At 40.8% G+C, this 20,810-nt stretch overlaps 2 protein-coding genes across 4 annotated transcripts; both read left to right on the forward strand.

Annotated features, from left to right (window-relative positions):
* The first annotated feature begins 299 nt into the window (after positions 1 to 299).
* slc25a25b (solute carrier family 25 member 25b) lies at positions 300 to 10,848 on the forward strand. Of its 3 annotated transcripts, XM_044012192.1 has the most exons (11): positions 300 to 1,238; positions 5,766 to 5,892; positions 6,081 to 6,168; positions 7,180 to 7,215; positions 7,362 to 7,473; positions 8,222 to 8,380; positions 8,458 to 8,610; positions 8,707 to 8,814; positions 9,959 to 10,126; positions 10,202 to 10,352; positions 10,573 to 10,848. In XM_044012192.1, exons 1-11 carry the CDS (start codon positions 918 to 920, stop codon positions 10,755 to 10,757), a joined length of 1,608 nt encoding a protein of 535 aa, XP_043868127.1. In that variant the 5' UTR covers positions 300 to 917; the 3' UTR covers positions 10,758 to 10,848. The 3 variants fall into 3 exon arrangements, with proteins under 3 accessions (XP_043868127.1, XP_043868125.1, XP_043868126.1); XM_044012190.1 differs by lacking the exon at positions 7,180 to 7,215 and having other exon boundaries at positions 302 to 1,238; XM_044012191.1 differs by lacking the exons at positions 300 to 1,238; positions 7,180 to 7,215 and adding an exon at positions 2,958 to 3,947.
* A 4,345-nt stretch (positions 10,849 to 15,193) lies between these two features.
* uap1l1 (UDP-N-acetylglucosamine pyrophosphorylase 1, like 1) lies at positions 15,194 to 20,208 on the forward strand. Its single transcript, XM_044012193.1, has 9 exons — positions 15,194 to 15,738; positions 16,509 to 16,713; positions 16,798 to 16,973; positions 17,480 to 17,652; positions 17,745 to 17,938; positions 18,283 to 18,423; positions 18,509 to 18,697; positions 19,300 to 19,366; positions 19,850 to 20,208. Exons 1-9 carry the CDS (start codon positions 15,456 to 15,458, stop codon positions 19,934 to 19,936), a joined length of 1,515 nt encoding a protein of 504 aa, XP_043868128.1. The 5' UTR covers positions 15,194 to 15,455; the 3' UTR covers positions 19,937 to 20,208.
* The last annotated feature ends 602 nt before the right edge of the window (positions 20,209 to 20,810 follow it).

The following is a 20,810-nucleotide window of genomic DNA, read 5'->3' on the forward strand; positions in this document are numbered from 1 at the left end:
ATATTAATTCCGGTTTTAATAAAGGCTGAAGAGAAGAAAAAAATGAATTATGTGGATTAAATAGCAAATAGGATAAATTATATTGTGTCACAACAGTAGTAATATATGTGGATTTGATTAATTTCTCATCTACACTTAACTTAATGTATTTTTTGCATTTTGTTATTTATATAATGCATATATCTTATGTTGTACTGTTCGTACATATTACAAAATATCAGATATTTTTTCTTTTTCATTATTATTTATAGATTATTACAAATAGATATATTTATTGGGGTTTTTCCAGCAAAAATGAAGTTATTCACAAGATGGCGCCAGTGTTCTTGTGTTTTTAACAACTTCCGAGTTTTCTATATCTTAATTCTCGTGAATCATTAAACTAATCATTCATTCATTCACTCATGATGACTAGTGTCTGTCCTCTTGACCTGCGCTGCACGCCTTCAGCATCCTACGCTTACACTGTAAATCTCGCGTGGTTTCGCGAGACTTCAGCCACGCCGGAATCCAGAAGCCTCAGTTCGCCGCTTCTTCAGTTTTTCGCCCGGTCAACGGATCTAAATACCGGACTGAGCACCGTTTCCACGCCGCCGTTTGAACTGGGAGCTCTGTCAGCTGTTGCGCCCGACCCAGGAGTTCAGTCCGCGTAACGAGCGGGTTTTGAATCGGCGGCAGCCGAGAATTTGACAGCTGCCTAGGATTCACCGGCTTCTGTGGAATTTTGTCTACGTGCAAAAAACGCTCTTGTGTCACGTGAGGCCACGACATAGGGCTGCCGTGGTCTCCGGTGAGTGAGTGAGTGTTTGTATGTGTGTGTGTGTGCTGGAAAGGCGGGTCCGTGAGTTTACAGGGACATGTGACGTGGTCTCGGTAATCGAGCGTGTTGTAACGGACAAAACGGAAAGTGTTCATCCATGATGCACCAGCAGCACGGTTCATTAATGCCCGCTCTGCTCAATGACGTTTACTGCCAGTGCCGGGCGGCAGACGCCCACCCGGGGGTCGACCACGGCGGAGGAGGAGGAGGAGGTGGCGGCGGCGGAGGACACCTGGCGCCGCCGACCCGGGCCACCGGTGACCAGTCATGCGAGATCTGCGGGGGACCGGAGCAGGAGCACCGGTTCAAAGTTCTGTTCCAGGTGCTGGATGTGAACAGAGACGGAGGCATCTGCATCAACGACCTGACCATCGGGCTGAAGAAGCTGGGGGTTCACCGCACCGAGCACGACCTCATGGTGAGTGACAGCTTTACGACCGATAATTGATAATCACATGTGTCGAGGAGGAACAGTCTTGTATAAAGTATCTTTAAAGGTGATACTTTTAGGGTAAATGTACAAGTATGTTACTAGAAAATAACTTTGGTAGATGTTGAATTCACTTTTTATAATATTGATTAAGTAAAAGTCTTATGATAAGTTTTAGAAGTAAAAGTAATAAAAAAATGAGGAGTAAGGATTGAGCCATGGTGTCTCAGTGGTAGGAGGAGTTGTCTTTCAACTGGAAGGCTGTGGGTTAAATTCCTGGCTCTGCTAGTCTACATGTGTCCTTGAGCAAAGACATATGACAAAGATAGCTGTAGCAAATGTGAAAGTAAAAGTTGCAAGAAATACAAATAAGGTAAAGTACAGATTTATACTTGTTTACATTACAACACTGCAGGAGGGTGACAAAACCTAATTATCATGTTTCTACATAGTGTTGTAGCAGGAACAACATTACTGTCATCAGTGAGCTCATATGTTTATGTTTATATGTAATTATAAGTAGACTAGAAATGAGTGTTTGCTGATTTTTGACCCATGTGTTTGTCAGATTTCTCCTTTTCTCCTCCATGTGAGAAAATACAGCAGTTTTTAAAATGACAAATAATGCTCAGAATTGCGTAACTTGTAGGTACAGTATGTAAAAATGTAGGCATGTTTCTTGGTGAAGTTACTTCACGATATATACATATATATATATATATATATATATATATATATATATACATATATATACATATATATATATATATATATATATATGTATATGTATCTCCCTTCAGAACCTACAATACATAGCCTTCAGTTCCAGAGTAATGAAAAACATTTCATACAATCTGGTGATTGTACACTTATATAAAAAAAAAAAAATGTTCTCTCTGGACCCACTTAAAATTAGTTTTTCAACTTTTCATTTTGTGTATTTCAGGCAGGCATGTGTTTGACCACTTTTTTATGTCCGATACTGATCTGGGGCGAAAAAAGGGCCAGAAGCACTCGTTGAACAAGTTCTTGTATTTTTCAGCTCCTTGAATTTGAATATTTTCTGGTTTCTTTGCTCCATATAACAAAGACATCAAAAAAACAGTATAATTTTGGTTTGTGGAATTTTGAGAAACTTTAGTAAGCAGGTAAACAAAAAACTAAGCTAGGTCAAATAAACAATGATGTAGGTGGAAATGTTTTTCTTTACACAATAATGCTTTTCAATGTTTTCAATATTCTTTATACAATGTTTTTCACCGATGTTAATTAACTATCGGAATAAAATCAGCCTTGTCCTTGTTCTGTAAGTTTCCGGTGCTTTCCAGATAAATATTGGGAGAAACGCTGCTCTCATTAAACCTGTTCCTCTGGGATGAGTGAACTCTGCAGGTGGCAAATCTGCTCTAATCCGCTCCAGCACCAGCTGCTAATAAGTGATGAGATCATTATATCAAGAGAATAATCTGCTCTGCTGCTTCATGCTAGTTACCCCTGGAAGAAACCTTAAAGGTTGGGCTATATGTTTCAAGAATAATATCTGTATATTCTTAGTCTTATATCCCGATATAGGAGATATACATGGATATAAAGCTGCTAAATACACTCTAAAATGAAATATCTACTGTTTAAAATACACTTATTATTCCGTTTCATTTCAAACAATACGTGCTTTATTTAGTTTTAATGTTAAACATAGGATTTTTAACTATAAAATATAAATATGGTCAAACTTTGCTGTAACAAATAATTAGGCTTTAAAACTGGGAAAAGTCATCCCATGAGGATATCAACAATTGTAAACTTATATCTTGTTTCATGTCACAATATTGACATAATATATAGCCCAGAACTACATAAACCTACATAAACCTGACATATTAACATGTGTTGGAGTTTGGTGATTTCCTGCTGAATACTTTGCTTTATATAAAACCATGAGTGAGGCATCACTCAGCAGATTCTCTATGACGGAGGGAAACCCTCTGCTTCACCCTCACCCTCAACCTTCCAGTCTGACAGAAATTAAGAGAATGAACCGCTGCCCTTGATTGGCCGAGGAGCTCGGTCTCTGGCAGTATCGTCTCCCCTGATTGGTCAGACTCAGCTGCAGTGAGGATGCAGATTCTCTGGACCTTCTCTCTTCTGCTGACGCTGAAACATTCTACGTCTCATTTGCTGCCGCATCATTTAACCGCCATCATCGTGAGCTGTTTGCTCACAGCGCGAGATTCCCAGTCTGATAAATGGAGATCGGATCATGTCTCTGGAGTGTTTATCCTGCTGAGTGTGTATGTCTGTCTCCGTGGTGATTGGTGACACAGATGCTGAGCAGCTGTAGCAGCAGCAGCTTCACCGTGTCCTAAGCTGCCCTTTTCACTCAAATCTTCAGCACTGAGGAGTGTGGTTTTTGGCGAGTCAGGTTAGAGCACTGTGAGGCAGACGCAGGTTTTGAGGATGCTGCAGAACATTCTGGCTTTCCTGAGTCACAGACTTTTTGGCTGGACGCAGTGTAAACCCGCTCAAACTCAGCCGCCGGGGGGAGAAGATGGTGAGACGACTGCGGACGGTGGAGAGCTGCAGGCTGCTCCGACGACCGCACACTCCTCTGACACCAAAGACACGAGCAGCAGTCATGCTACTCCAAAGAAGACCACAGTCTTAATCATGGTAGCACCACCTGGACATCTTCAACAGGTAGGGCTCAACATATCCAGTCCAACCGTACATTCATCATCCAAGTGCAGCCACCAGGGGGAAATCTCTAAGTAAAATTAGATGGAATATATTTGGTGAATGACAAATTTTGAATCTATAACTGCTATAAAAATCAAAACTACTGTGGCCTTACGGACTCTACTCTTCCACTGTCTTTTTCATGTCAGTGATGTCTCTGGTACGGGCTTACAGAAGTGTTTACATGGTTGTTTTAGTCTCAGTCTGTTAAAAAATGATCACCAAAACAATTTAATTTAGTCCTTACAAACACAGGTTGAGAACATCTTGACAAATGTTGATCAGTGTTTCTCAAGTCTGGAAAAGATGATGTTCTCAAGCGTCTAGTTTTTGTCCAACAAACCAAAAGGGTTCAGTTTTAAAGGCGACATAGAATGCTTGTATCACACATATCTGTTAGTTATGGAGGTCTACTTACATATATGAACTTGTTTTCATGATTAAAAACCTCCTAATCGCTGCAAACGAGCCGATCAAAATATCTCTTCACTGACGATCTCGTCAGCCGCGCTGTTTCAGACCAAAACCACACCCCCAGAATGTGGACTGTGTTGTGATTGGACAGCCAACAAGAGCTTTCCTACTGTCCTGTGATTGGCCAGGTACCTGGAAGTGACGTAATAGATAGGCCAGCTCTCAGATACACAGCTCCCCCTCTGGCACGGTGGATGCTCTGCATCTCAGCAGCTACAACGAGAGTAGTTCTTCTTCTTCTGCGGTTGAATGTACGCAACTGGATGTGCCCGGACTAGTGCCCGCACCAGGAGGCGCTACGGTGGTGAGAGGAGTGGTGAGGATTTCTGATGACGACATCAAATTAAGGAAGTGCCGATCCACTTCGCAGAGCCTAGGAAAACAATACAACACTATTTTCTCAGCAGTGGCTGAACTGTTGTTCTGAAACTTTAGGGTTTCATAAACGAGGTAATGACGCAGATACACACACACAAACGCAGCGTTAATTGGAGCTTCCGGTCTATGTGGCCTTTAATGACTTTTTTGTTATGTGGAGCAAAGAAACCAGGAAATATTCATGTTTAAGAAGCTGAAGAATCAGCAAAACTTTTAAGTACTGGATAACATAACTCAAAACGATTAATCGATTAGCCCTACTAGAAACCCATCACACCATCTGAAGTAATTGCCGCGTGGTCCAGCAGGGGGTGCAGTGAATGCAGCTTGGCCTTTGACCTGCTTTGAATTCATTAGAAACGTAAGGTAGTTGTTGCGGATATTTAATTATTAAGTGAGCAGGCACCATCCTGAGTTGTTGTTGTTGTTGTTGTTGTTGAGTTTTGTGCTAAGGAATGTAATCCGTCCTGAGAGGACAATCATGTCCCCAGAGCTTCACTGGAGATGAGAACGTAAGGTCTTTGGACTCTGGAAAGAAGTGACCGCTATATTATGAGTGGATGATGGATGTTCGGTCATTTTTCTGTCCTTGTTGGAGGAGCAAGTGGTTTAGTAAAATATTGAACAGTTAAAGACATGCAGGTACCTGCTTCCTGTTGAAAGCGTTCCAGCTGTTTGAGCAGTGTGTTTGAGCAGAAAGTGGCCTGGATTGTTTAAAAAAGGCCGATACCTGTGTGGTGATGATGGCCCTTAAGTGGTTTTTGCTGCAGGTTGAGTCAACAGGGCACAGATGGTGGAATAACAGTGGCCAATCAGTCAGAGATAATATTCTCTGCAACTGTATCCTCAGGGAATGAATCACGCTTATAATGTGGAGACACCCGTGAGTGGATCCTGGCAAAAACATGTCTTCTCTGTCCCCCACAGAAAATAGTGAAAGCAGGAGACAAAGACCTGGATGGACAGCTGGACTTCGAGGAGTTTGTCCATTATCTCAGAGACCACGAAAAGAAACTGCGGCTGGTCTTCAAGAGTTTGGACAAGAAGAATGACGGTAAGGAATTTTATGGCAGCTCATGACTTGTGATGCATTCCAGGTGAGATAAGTGTGTTCCAGTCTCCACAGAAAGTCAGGTTATTCAGTGGTAAATGTTAACTTCAAACTCAGTTTTGCTTGTTTGACACTCTTGGTATGAAGAGTTTAAACTTTCTTTTTGTTCTTTTTGAACGTCTGTGCTTTAGGTCACATCGACTCACAGGAGATAATGCAGTCTCTGCGTGACCTGGGGCTGAACATCTCTGAGGAACAGGCTGAGAAGATTCTTCGAAGGTGAGAGTGAAGCTGTCATCATCATCGTCAGGGCCCCGTTCGCACCTGCTATTAAAAGGGATTTTCAGGGTTTTACCAACAGTGCTTGTGTAATTCAAGCCACTTAACACAAGGCTGAAGTGTAGGCTGTATGATACCTTAAGAATATATACACAGCTTTCCCTCACTGTTAGACAGCAGTAAGATGTAGTTTGTGTCCGTTAGTAAACCAATCACTCTCCCACACCAAATTCCATAGAGAAAATCAGTGATTTTACATCATGGCACACAGGAGCTGTTGAGTCACCGCTGCCTCCATCAGTGAGTTCAAACCTTTTCTTTTGTGACCTTGAGATTTGAAATCCTTGGCTCAGATTTATCAAAGTGACAAACTTACAAAGAAAAGCAGCAGGAAACTACAACAACTACTGTTTTTCTCAGTGGAGTTTGGTGGGAGAGTGAGCGGTTTACAAAGTGATAGAAAACTTAAATTTCCTATTGGAAAAGTTTGTTTAACAGTTGGATAAAGCAGTGAGCTTATTCTTAAGATCAGCTGGTGTTGGTTTTATTAGCTGAACCTTGTGTTAAAGTGGTTTAACACAGCTGCCTCTCAGCACAGGGAGCACATATAACACACTAATTATTTACAATTACACGCTACAAATCCTGAACCGCCCTGTGGCTCGGTCCTCACATTTCATTTCATGTTGTAAACATGTGAGTCAGAACAGAGAAGTGCACTGTCAATAAACTGAGGCAGATTTTGTCATGAGCATCAATAAGAGTAATAAGTATCTAAATATTCACATATTTGACAGAAACACACACATTCAGTCTCGGCCAATCACAACGAGTGTTTACTGCTCCCGCCTCCTCATCTCCACTGTCACACATTTACACTTTAGTTTAGTTTATTTGTCATGTATTAACACTCAGTGTGATTCTCGTCTCGTTCCTCTAACCTTCTGTCTGTCTGTCTGTCTGTCTGTCTGTCTGTCTGTCTGTCTCTTACCTCTGCTGTGTGCGTCTCAGAATAAGGCAGGGTCATATCTGGGCCCCTATTTTGTAGTAAGTAGTGGTTTGTTTGTCTCGTCTGCCCGCTCAGTCTGTCCCGCATCAATCACCAGCTGCTGCTTTGTAGTGTAATAAATAAATATTGAGTTTGTTTTGTCAAAAAAAAAAAACACACTCTCCTGCGATCTTTAATCCCGCAGTATGGATAAAGGCGGTACAATGACGATCGACTGGAACGAGTGGCGGGATTATCACCTGCTGCATCCGGCAGAGAACATTCCGGAGATCATCCTCCACTGGAAACACTCCACGGTAAATGTTCCTCCAAGTAACACGACAGAAAACACTCAAGACAGTCCTGAGTCCGGCACAGGGTCAACATTTAAACTTCATAGTGTGTCACAGGCCAGAAGTAAACACATAATTTGTTGTATATTTAGATGCAAGCAAACACTGGGGTCCCAGGTTCCTTACAGTTAAATAACAACTTTCTTCTTGTACGTTTCTATTAAAAGAAACTCTATTTTTACAAGGTGTCTACATGATATTACACGTCTGTTTTCAAAGTGCAGGAAAGTCCTTGACTTTTCAGATGTCAAGTTAAGTTAATAAGTAGCAGCGGCTGATTTATTTATACAATCTTCTTCTCAGAAACTTGATAAATGTTGAGTCACAAACTTGGCTGCCCTTATTCGCCCCTGAATCAGCATCGACATTGGTCAACCTCCACTGTCACTGTCTGGCTGCGGCATTAATCATTTTATCTCGCAAAATAGTGGGACTATAGATTTTTTTTTACACAAATATGTTTAAAATATATTGATAAGTGACGGTCAAATAAAGTCCCTTAGCAGGCCATCTTTGGAACCTTGGTCCCACTTTAGGCAGCCCTGAGGGAAGTATATGATATCATAAAAAAGGCGACACACACTTTAATTAACTGATGGAGGCAGCAGTGGATCAACAACCCCGCTGTGCTGTGATGTGAAATCTCTGATATTCTGTATGGGGTTTGGTTTGGGAGAGAGAGAGAGAAACAAACTCTCCATGTCCCCCACAGATCTTGGACGTTGGCGAGAGTTTGATGGTGCCCGATGAGTTCACAGCAGAAGAGAAGCAAACGGGAATGCTTTGGCGCCACCTAGTGGCGGGAGGAGGAGCTGGAGCGGTGTCTCGAACCTGCACAGCACCGCTGGACAGGCTCAAAGTTCTCATGCAGGTGAGGGTCATCGCGGGGGTTTTTGAGCCTCAGAGACTTGCACTGTGAACACATGCTGACACGTCTGTCCCGCACAGGTTCACGCCTCCAAGAAGAACAGCATGCATATAGCCGGAGGCTTTACCCACATGATCCAAGAGGGCGGTGTGAGGTCACTGTGGCGAGGGAACGGCATCAACGTCATCAAAATAGCTCCTGAGTCTGCTATCAAGTTTATGGCCTATGAACAGGTAAACCGTGACTCAGAGACACTGTTCATTTTCTGTTTATATCACATTTGACTTTAAAATGTGATATAAATAGAAAAAAAATGTCCCATCTTTCAGATAAAGCGACTGATTGGAAGTAACCAGGAGACGCTGGGCATCACAGAGAGGCTGGTGGCCGGATCTCTGGCCGGAGCGATCGCTCAGAGCAGCATTTACCCCATGGAGGTGAGTCGTAAGCTTTTTACTATTGACATAAATGTTAGCATTGGTGCTGATTTGGCCTAGATTGCCTTGTGTGAAACTGTCATGTGACCTGACACGTCATTTACATGAGCAAGGTTATTAATGCTGAAGATGTTTGTCCATGTACTGTCGCAGATAAACTTACATGTGGCTCTGTAGTGACAACAAAGCCTAAATGAGAACGCCGATCTGCTAATTTGAGATATACATATATATATATATATATGTATGTATATGTGTGTGTGTGTGTGTGTGTGTATATATATATAGAAGCATACGATCTGCTAATTTGAGAGATATGTATATATATATATATATATATATATATATATATATATATATATATATATATATATATATATATATATATGTATGTATGTATATGTGTGTGTGTGTGTGTATATATATGTACATATATGTATATTTATATATATATATATATATATATATATATATACATAATGGATATCATTAATGTAAAGTGAGCCACACTCACCCTCATTGTCTAAAAACTAAAATGTGAACCGGTGAATTTATCAGTGAAACCACACCCCCTGTGCCCAACACCAGAAGTGACATCTGCCAAAATCGGATATATAAAATTAAATTGAGGTTTTAGCTCTTACAGGCTCACTCATGTACCCGCCATCCATGGTGCATCATTTCTGCATGTCTTTAAGAAATGAACATCTGTGAGATGCAATACTTGAACAGTAAATGAACAGTAGGGGCAGTGCAGAGTCAGTAAAGCCTGTGTCACAACGTCATTGATGTATGAAGGAGCCAAGACCTAAAATAATCTACTCCAAATTAACAATCTTTCAGTTTAAAATTTGCTAATTTGAGATCTGTATTCTGTGTAGTGCCCCCTGGTGCAACAGTCCAGTAACATGCTGTTTGTAAACATGAATGCATCTCTAATCAGAGAGTTCATCTCCTGCCTGTACGCCGAGTAGAGGTCACAGAAATTTCACACTTGCTCCACTACAGGAAGAGGATGAACTCTCTGATTAGAGACTTCAAGAATGTGTGACACCTAATGTTTTCAAATCTGACACCACATTTAAAGTAAATGAGAAGTTTTTCCTGTCACCTGATGTCCTGAAATCACTTCATGTCCCCTCAGGTCCTGAAGACACGGTTAGCCCTGAGGAGGACGGGTCAGTACTCTGGCATGTTGGACTGTGCCAAGCACATTTTCCAGAAGGAGGGCATGGCTGCGTTCTACAAGGGCTACGTCCCCAACATGCTGGGCATCATCCCGTACGCTGGTATCGACCTGGCCATCTATGAGGTGTGTGTGTGTTTGTTTCTGTTTGTGTTATTTGTGTGTCTCAGATTATAGCTCACTCCTGCTCTTCTCTTTCAGACTCTGAAGAATTGGTGGCTGCAGCGTTTTGCCACCGACAGCGCAGACCCAGGAGTGTTTGTGCTTCTGGCCTGCGGCACCACCTCCTGCACATGTGGTCAGCTGTCCAGTTACCCGCTGGCCCTGGTCAGGACTCGCATGCAGGCACAAGGTCAGTCATTGTGCAGCTGCTGCCATTTATAAAGGGATATTTTTTAGGAAGTGTGGTTGTATGATGTAAGGTTACAAACAGACACAGACTGGGTTGGACAGAGTGCAGGCTCAACAGAGTCAAATTTTTGCTACTCAATAAGACTTGTATAATTTGTGTTCATGTAAAAAATTGTGATTCTCATTCTCAAAGATTCTAAAGTCTGAACCGTTTTCCTCAGCTACTCTTGAAGGAGGTCCTCAAATGACTATGACGGGCCTGTTCAAACACATCGTCCGGACAGAGGGCCCGATGGGACTGTACCGTGGCCTGGCCCCCAACTTCATGAAGGTGATTCCGTCTGTGAGCATCAGCTACGTGGTGTACGAGTACCTCAAGATCGCACTGGGGGCTCAGTCCAAGTGAGGAGGGAGGTGGAGCGACCCAAAAACAGAGGCCAAAGCTAGTTTTTTTGTTTACTGAAGAAAAAAAGGAGCTAAAATTCTGCACATTTAAAAATGAAAAATCATCAGATTTCAGGGTATAAATGAAAAAAACTGACATGATGTAAAATGAAGAGCGAGGAGGCTTTGAAGAAGAAGAGCTTTTCTGCTCTCGTTTACATTGAAGTGACTGGTGTTTACTGGTGCCACAGCGCCACACTGTGGCAGGAGCTGTCCTGCTCTGTGTTTTTTCTTAAAGGGCTTTGCTGAGGTGAAACATATCAGAAGTCATATGACTGCAGGTCAATCCAAGCTGAGGTGGATTATTTTTTGTTTTGTTTTACCTCTGCAGGAAAGTTTGTGCATGTGATACTTGATACTTGACTGAGACGCTGCACAGCTTTTGGTTTTGTCTCACCAGCTGAGTCATGGTTTCACTTAGTAAAGTAGTGAGTTAGTAAAAAAAAGTTATTTTTCTGAACACTTTGACGTGAGGGGGGCCACACGGTGGTGTAGTGGTTAGCACTCTCGCCTTGCAGCGAGAAGACCCGGGTTCGAGCCCCGGTTGGAACAAGGGCCTTTCTGCATGGAGTTTGCATGTTCTCCCCGTGTGTGCGTGGGTTCTCTCCGGGTTCTCCGGCTTCCTCCCACAGTCCAAAAACATGCAATGTGGGGAATAGGTAAATTGGACACTCTAAATTGACCATAGGAGCGAGTGTGAGAGTGAATGGTTGTTTGTCTCTATCTGTGTGTGGCCCTGCGATGGACTGGCGAACTGTCCAGGGTGTACCCCGCCTATCGCCCGATGTAGCTGAGATTGGCACGGCACCCCCCGCGACCCTCTGGTTGAGGATAAAGCGGTAGATGATGACTGACTGACTTTGACGTGAGGCAAGGACGTTTTTAGCAACTTTTTTTTAGCAATCGTTCAACTACGCTTGAGTTGAACGATGAATTACCGTCTCATTTTTAAAGACTCCATTACTGCGATGTTTGCTTTGAAAGTGTTTTTTTGGGATGGAGGCTCTCTGTCCTAAGCTCCTCCCACCAGATGAGCACAGACAGACGTGTGCCTCAAATGCATCAGACTCCGCCCACATTATACTGACACTTGTTTCATTGTGCCTCTCTTTAATGTGGCATGCACATTGAGCGCAGATCGCAATACGATATTATTACAATATTTAAGTCACGATAATATGATATCGCAGTATTTAAGTCACAATACAATATTGCAAAATACCAAGTGTTTGTGAATCCATAAATTGAGATATACTCACACAACAGCTCTATAGTGAGAATGAACATTTGGCACCATCTAGTGGACTAAAATGTCAATGAAAATCTAATTATTATTATTATTTATTTAATGCTTATCCACAAAAAAAAGTATGTTTATTTTTAACATCAGTTAAATCCATACTTGGTTTCTAAAAAGAGATATAATTTTGGCAAGCAAAATATCACAATATTTCACTGTACCGATTTTTTTTCACCCCCCCACCCCTAGAATTTTGCATCTTCTCGTGTTTGGCATATTCTTTCGCGTTAACTTTGTGTTTAATATGTGACAAATGTTGTTGTGGTTATTGGTCACTAATCCCAGTTGGTAAAAGAAACTGCTGCAGTCGCAACCTTATAGAAATGCTTGTCCGTGAACAGTAGGGGGCAACGTTAGTGCCTTACGTGCCAAGCCTCTCTGACATAAACACACCTGAGCGCAGCAGGAGGCGGAGTCTGTGGGACAGTGAATGCACTTTAATGCAAATGTTTCCTGTTTTTATTTATTTATTATGTCTCCATTTATTTATTGATTCATCTATCCTTTTCTAGACAAAATAATGACTTTGTTTTGATATTGATTTTTTAAATTTCTTTTTTTTATTTTATGCTGTCACCCTGTGGAGAAACAAACTGAAAACTTTGGATAATGGAACAAAATGAATAGTCATGCGTTGTTTAAAATGCATAAATGAGTCAATAATATGTGAAATAACTGGAGAAATTCTCTAAACTCAACTTATTTTTTATGAAATTTATATTTTTTGCAGACTTTTTTTTTTACTTAAATTAACAACTTTTGGAAAATGTTGTTTTATTTTGTTTAATTTTATTGAGTTATTACGCCACCACACACAAACACAGATCTCTACAAAATTTGGCTAGTTAGCACCCATTAGTAAACACCAATGGCAAATTCAACTATCTGGCTGCCAAGGCTAATAAAAATAATCTACTCTTTCTTTTTTTTATTGGTTCTGCATAAAAATTACATTTATGCTATTGACTTAGCTGCTAACTAGCTGTGGTCATTGTGTTAGCTTAGATTTTTGTGTGAGCAGAGTGAGTGTTAGCAGTGTTGACTAGCTCTCGTCCATCAGCCAAATTACACCAAAAAGACTCCTTGCGCTTATCTGTTGCACAGAAAGCTGTTGATGCTAAAGTTAGCTGCTTCTGTTGTGCTTTTGATGCTGAATTTTAAAAAAAAGTACATCACACTTTGAGACTCAAGCGCTCCCTGAAGTTGTACTTCCAAATGGTTGACTCATTCAAACCCCTCCTGAACCAAGTTTACAATTCAAAGAGTGACAGCTGTTTTTTTGCTAACATGTATCTTTTGCGTGTACAAACTGTCCCAAAAGTGACTGTGGACATGTTGTTTTTGTGTATAATACCAGGTGTTGAGTTTATCAAAACTAGATTAGCTTGCTGCTACTACCGCCAGTATGGCTATAATGCTAAAATTAACCACCGAGGAACCAGGTAAGCTTGAGTTAACTATACACTCCCAACATACACTCCGACTAGTTAGCCAGCTACACTAGCTAGCATTTGTAGCTTTGTGGAGCCATAATTACAATATTCAAGAGATGTTGGTTTAGCCTGTTTTATCATCTCAACTGCTAACTGCTTAGCAATATTCTTTAGCTAAAGTTTAGGATTTAAAAGTACTTGAATGTTGAGCTGAACAGAAGCTTACATGCTAAATCTGGAAGCAGCTTTGTTCAGCAAGAAACGTAGTGATAAAAAACAATTCAGAAACAATTTTTACAAATGTTTTTTTTTGCTTCTTTTGTCTTCTGTAAATGTTTTCATGCGATCATTTATTTTAGAATCACTCCATTTCCATTGAAAAGCTGAAATAATGTAGATTTCTCTGACGTTTTTTTTTCTCGTTTCACATCAGCAGTTTGTTATGATTATAAGATTTAAGATTATAAGAATAAAGGCCCATTTATAATCCGCGCAACAAGCCCTTCGTCCATACTTTGCGTTCATTTTGTCCGCAGTGGACATACAGAATTATTGAAAATGTAATATTCTCCATTACTATGACGACTTACATTTAGCACTCCGTCACGAAAACCTCTTAACATGAACATTCACTCTGTCATATACTGTATGCATACACACACACACTAGTGTGTCTTCACTTCATGTACATATATTATGTTCCATACGTCGTACTGTTAGCGTGTTAAAAGTAGCCCTCGTCGTTGCTTATTACTGGAACTATGCGACTCACTGAAGGCTGCAGTGTTTATTCTTTAATGGTGGCGTGTTGTTTACTAAACACATTTAGTACACACACACATATATATTTCTAGTTTATTTTATTATTCTAGCTGTAAAATAATGAGTATGTGAGGACTCGTGCAGCACAGTTTGAAGATGCCTCCTGTGAAAGAATGTGACGGTGAATGCGATATTTATGCTTGTATGAGATCAGCTGTTTAATAAAGCAGTTCAGCTCTGAACCTGTCCACCTTTTTTTCTTTCTTTATTTTATTTTTGAATAAAAAGTTACATTTTGAGGTCTGGAAACTGCCCAAAATTTAAGAAAAACTAAATATGAAATTATATGTATACAAAGATACATGAATACACAAAAATAATTACACAATGCATGCATTTTGGTTTTGAAAAAGCCATTTCTAAAGGATTTTACATGAATCATATTAACATTTATTTATGTATTTTTAATGTATTCATTTACTTTAAAAAAATGCATTTTATTTAAACAATTCTACACACATATATATATCAGTTTCCCTTTTATCCATTTATATTTGTATTTTTACATTTATATAATTCTACATTAATTTGTTTTAGTGTTTTTATCTATCTTTATAATTTATTTTACATTTACATTTTTACTATGCAATTCTATATTCATTTGTTTTGCATGTTTCTTGTTTATTTATTTTTGTCCACATTTATTTGTAATGTTTTTATGTGTCTATATTTTTAGAATGTCTATTACTGTATGTTGATTAGAGGGCGGTCTTAACTGGGTCTAAAACTTGATTATTAGTGAATTTACTATCATTATTATTATTGTAATATAGTGTGTACTTCAGGGACTTTCCCTGTGCTCGGAAATGTCAGTGTTGTGTGGTTAGATCACGGGTCTGGTGGTGGAGGAACAGTCAGCTGATGAACTCGAAGCCGCACAAACACGCCTCTGATTCGGCCTCCGCTGAAGGATTTCCTGGTTCCTCTTCTGCTCCAGGATCCGGATTAGGGTTCAGGTCTGTGTGATCACGAGTTGCTCCAGACTCACAGTCACTTCCTGTCCGCTTAAAAGCGTCACATCGGAAAGTTGGATGCCTCAGTTCGGTTGTAACTTCTCTCTGCGCGGGTCGATCTTTTCCCCCGGCGGCGGTTACCGACTCTCAGGATGACTGTACCCCTGGAGGAAGTGAAGCGGAGGCTGGAGCTCGCCGGGCAGCCTCACCTGCTGCACTTCTGGCCGGAGCTGAGTGAGGACGAGCGGCAGCTGTTCCTGCAGGAGCTGAGTCAGCTGGACCTGGACGGACTCAGGGGACACTGCGAGGAGGCTGCGGCGGCTGCTGCGGCTCCTGCAGCCAGCCTGGATCGACACATCGAGCCGGTGCCTGCAGAGCTCATCGGCAGCGTCCGGAGGAGCGAGCAGAGCAGTCTGGCGGAGTGGGAGAGAGAAGGTGTGTGCGCGCCTCTTATACGCGGATTACGGTAAAAGTGTAGCGTCAACAACATGAAGTTAGCGTTTTTTTCCTAGCATCACTAACTTCGGTATTCTGATGTGAGCCGATTAAAACAATAATTCGAATCAAGACTTGTCATATTCTGACTATACTGTTTCTTATGAGTTTGAGTATACTATTGTCTTAATCTGGTTACCAATGAATTATTGTTGTCCATGTTGACATAATCTGAATAATTATATTCTTAGTAAGACTCAAAAAGTATATACTGTTTACCTTAACCTACAGTCAGAACATACTGTTTACGTAACAAGTCGTCCAGACTATTGTCTTATTCAGGTTACAATTAGAATATTTTCTCCTATGTAAACATAATATGAATACATAGTCTGAATAGTCTAACTGGAAAATTAAGTTTGTAAACTCTCATTCATTCTCTTCACCAAAGTCCATAGAGAAAATCAGTGTTTAACCTCACAGGGACCCAGGAGCTGCTGATCGACTGCTGCCATGTTTGATACATCTGTGTTGTTGTTGTGAATCTGAACAAAGGATTTCAAACACAGAAAATCACAAAATAACACATTTTAATTGACTGATGGAGGCAGCAGTGTATGGACGACTCCTGTGTGCTGTGATGTTAAAATCACAGGTTTGGTATGGTGAGAGTGAGTGGTCTACAAAGTGACACAAACTTCAGTTTTTTGTTATCTAAAACGATTCCTTTAGTTCCAGCTTTAATTTATGTCACTGCTTGTTTCTCCTAGGTCTCCTGCAGATCTCACAGAACCATGTCGGTGTCCTGCTGCTGGCCGGCGGTCAGGGGACACGCCTGGGTGTTCCGTATCCCAAAGGGATGTACAACGTCGAGCTGCCAAGCGGCAAGACCTTGTATCAGATCCAGGCAGAGCGGATTCACAGAGTCCAGGAGCTGGCCGACATGCAATACGCCTCCAAAAGCATCGTCCCCTGGTACAATGGGTCGATTCCGGTGAACCCAGTTTGATGAAATTTGACGTGTCGTTTGAACGCTGTGTTTCTGTTGCACCTCGTCAGGTACATCATGACCAGCGAGTTCACTCTGGCTCCCACTGAGGCGTTCTTTCAGGAGAACGACTACTTTGGCCTGAAGCCGTCAAACGTCATTATGTTCGAGCAGAGGATGATCCCGGCGGTGACCTTTGACGGGAAGGTCATCCTGCAGGGTAAAGGGAAGATCGCCATGGCTCCCGGTATGCACACGCTGAGCTGTTTTTAGCCACATAGCAAAAAACTCACCTAATGAAATCCATGTCAGGTGAAGTCTACAACATCTTATACACATGATACCTGCTTTATCTCAAAGAAACTGAAGTTTGTTTCCCTTTTTAAAACCTGTAACTCTCCCACACCAAATTCCATAGACAAAACAACTGATTTTACATCACAGCTCACAGGAGTTGTTGATCCACGGTTGCCTCCGACCTTTAAGTGTTCAAATGTTCACGTTTGAAGTTTGAAATTCTTTGTTTGAGTTTACCATCATTACGCAAACTTACCAAAGGAGGCAGCAGCAGACCAGCAGCTCCTGTGTCCCTGTGAGCTAAAAATGCTGATTTTCTCTATTGGTGCAGAAGAGTGGGCGGTTTACAAACTTCAGTTTCCTGATATAAAAAGAACAGTAAAGACATTCTGAGGATATTCTCTTGTGTGTCAGCTCTGAACTATCCCTTTAATTTATCATCTGCTTCTTTGTCAGATGGTAACGGTGGTCTGTACAAGGCACTGGTGGACAATAAGGTGCTGGAGGACATGGAGAAGAGGGGGGTGGAGTACCTGCATGTGTACTGTGTGGACAACATCCTGGTCAAGATGGCCGACCCGGTGTTCATCGGGTTCTGCGTGAGCAAAGGTGCCGACTGTGGAGCCAAGGTAGATCACAGGAAATTACATTTTTCAAGAACACGTGCGAAAATTGTACCCAATTTCCCATCTGCTTCTCACTTTTATATCGTTTTTATCAGGTGGTGGAGAAGGCGTACCCAGCGGAGCCAGTGGGCGTGGTTTGCAGGGTGAAGGGTGTCGCCCAGGTGGTGGAATACAGCGAGATCCAACCAGAGACAGCTGAACTCCGAGGACCCGGAGGAGAGCTGGTCTACAGCGCTGGGAACATCTGCAACCACTTCTTCACCAGAGCTTTCCTGCAGGACGTGGCAGAGTAAGAACCTTCAATCAATCAATAATAACAGCAAATGTAACCAGACTTTGATTAAAGGGACAGTTTAGGTCTCTTAAAAGTGTTTTAAACATATTTTTGTGTGACTTTGGTGTAATCTATGGTTCAGATTTACCTCAGTGACACAAACTTACTAAATGAGGCAGCAGTAGACCAATAACTCCTCTGTCTTCTTGAGCTTAAATTGCTGTTTTTCTCAATGAATGGAGTTTGGTGTGGGAGTGTGAGCAGTTCACAAAGTGGGACAACTTTTATTTTTTTGTCTACAAAATACATTTGCATGTAAGCTGGTTGTCAATTAAAAATATTATTTTGATGTTTTCCAGTAAATTTGAAGGCCAACTGAAACAACATGTTGCGTTAAAGAAAGTGCAGTTCGTTGACACACAAGGAAACCAAGTCAAACCAACCAAACCCAACGGCATAAAAATGGAGAAGTTTGTTTTTGATGTCTTTCCCTTCTCAAGGTATTAGTTTGGTTGACATCCATCATTTTACTGAACAGGAAATACCGTCTTGTGATGGCAAACATCTCACTCTGTCTTTTAAAAGGAACTTTGTCGCATTTGAGGTGGTGAGAGAAGACGAGTTTTCTCCTCTGAAAAATGCCAACAGCGCAGCCTCAGACAACCCGACCACAGCGAGAAACGCTCTGCTGGCTCAGCACTGTCGCTGGGCCGCGGCTGCTGGAGCCACACTGCTGGACCAACACGGGAAGCCACTTCCTCCTGCAGCCATGAGGTCAGATGATGTGTTCATGTGTTTACACTGCAGTTGATCATCATTCAGCTTCACATTTAACAAACAGACATCATCTCTCAGACAGAAAACAAAAAAAAGTTGATTTATTGAAACGATAAGTCCATTCAAATGATTTGCCACTGAAGTAAAAAGTCGCGACTAGAAAGGCTTTATACATGAGTTAGATGTGTTCTAGTTTCCACAGAACATTATCAATTGGGTTATTTGGTGGTTAATGTTAGCATTTGGCTAGATTTGCTAACTAACAAGCTAATTTGAGCCATTTGATCAAAACATAATGCTGTATTTCATACATAAAAGCACCATAACACAGTCCACAGAACCTAGTTCTGTTAGTACAACATGAGAAAAAGACGAATGTGCTCAAAAAAAACTTAAAAACAAGGGTAAACTACAGTTTTCCACTTTGTTGATGAGGAGCAGCCATTTTGAATTGGGTTTAAATGAGCTCCTACTGAAACTTTCTTCTTGTACCTGGAAAACGATTAAGTCATTTTACACAATCATATTTGCTTATTTAGTGATGTGTGTGTCAGTCTACGTAAAACATACAAGTGTGTGTATGTGTGTTTCCTCTGTAGTGTTTCAGATGCTGACCGTCCTCCAGCTCAGTGTGAGATTTCACCACTGGTCTCTTATTTTGGAGAGGTAACAATAACACACAAACACTGTGGTTATAATGCAAATGTAGATTTCAAAGGCTAGAAGTTGTTAATAAAATGATTGAAGCTGCTTTCAGGGATGTTCATTTGGGCTAACTTCCTGTTTGTTGCTACTGTTAGCATTCCAGTCTTTTCTCCCCAGTGTTGTTGTTACTGTACTTAAGTACAAAATTCACATATCTGTAAGAGGGAACAGTCTTGTATAAAATGCCTTGACGGGATATTTGTGTTACCAAGTAAAAGTAAACCATATACCATAATACCAACTCTTCTTCTTCTGGTTTTATTTGGTAGTAACGAAGATAGATAGAGGAAATGTCATGGAGTAAAAGTAAAAGTTGCTAGAAATATAAATAACAAAGTCATGTACAGATACATGAACATTATACTTTAGTACAGTAACAAAGTATTTGTACTTTATTAATTACAACACTTCTTCCTTTTTGACTAAATCTGCTTCCTTGTCCAGGGCCTGGAGTCGCTGCTGAAGGGGAAGAAAGTGGCCACTCCGTTTATTCTGGACCAAAAACAGGCCAAAGAGCTTCAGGGTCACTGACCAATCAGCAGACAGTGTTAGTTCAGTATGATTGACAGTAGACATTTCTGTACAGTGATGTACAGCACACACTGTCTTTCTGCCTTACAATGACAAAATGTGACCTTTTAATGTGAAAATCAAAACATTTCATGCATCTGTTGTAACTGTGGCTTTTTGTATTTAGGCTACAACTCATGTGACTTGGATGTGACTGGGAAACTAATGAGGGATCTATGTGATTTATATTAATGATTTATTTGACATCAAATAAAAACAATCATTATTCTTGACTCTTGTGTCCTCTGTTTGATTGTTAAAACTCTTCCTAGGGCCGAATATTTATGTGTGCAAAAAATATTTTGCTTTGTTTGTTCCTATACCAGTGTCAGTCAAGTAATCAATTCAAATATTTTTAATTATAATTTTCAAGCTTTATGTTTCAGAAACGATATTTGTATAAAAACAAATTATATTATTCATTGGAAATGTTGTGTCATCTTGCCATGTCTGTCTGTGTAATAATAATAATTATTAATTTGATTTATAATAATAATTATGGGTCCAATGTTCAGCAAGGACTTCTTTATTGAAACATTCGAGGTGGTGCTGCTGAGTATGTATACATTGTATAGCTTTTATTCCACATCCAAAACACTGACATGGACACATTTGACGAATCAGCTGGTTGATAAAGTGTTTATGTCAGTTGAGGGACTTTGACCTGTGATAAATAAAGATGTTCAAGTTGTGATGAACAACTTCAAACAGTGGAGGGCAGCATTACACCTCTGAGTTTACAGCCTGCCAGAATTGATTAGAAGAATAAAAATGTAGGGGGAGATGACTGCTAAAAAAATTAAATAAACAGAACGAAAACAGGAAAACAACACAA

This window comes from Solea senegalensis, linkage group LG21 (assembly GCF_019176455.1).
Source record: "Solea senegalensis isolate Sse05_10M linkage group LG21, IFAPA_SoseM_1, whole genome shotgun sequence".
NCBI classification, from domain to species: domain Eukaryota; kingdom Metazoa; phylum Chordata; class Actinopteri; order Pleuronectiformes; family Soleidae; genus Solea; species Solea senegalensis.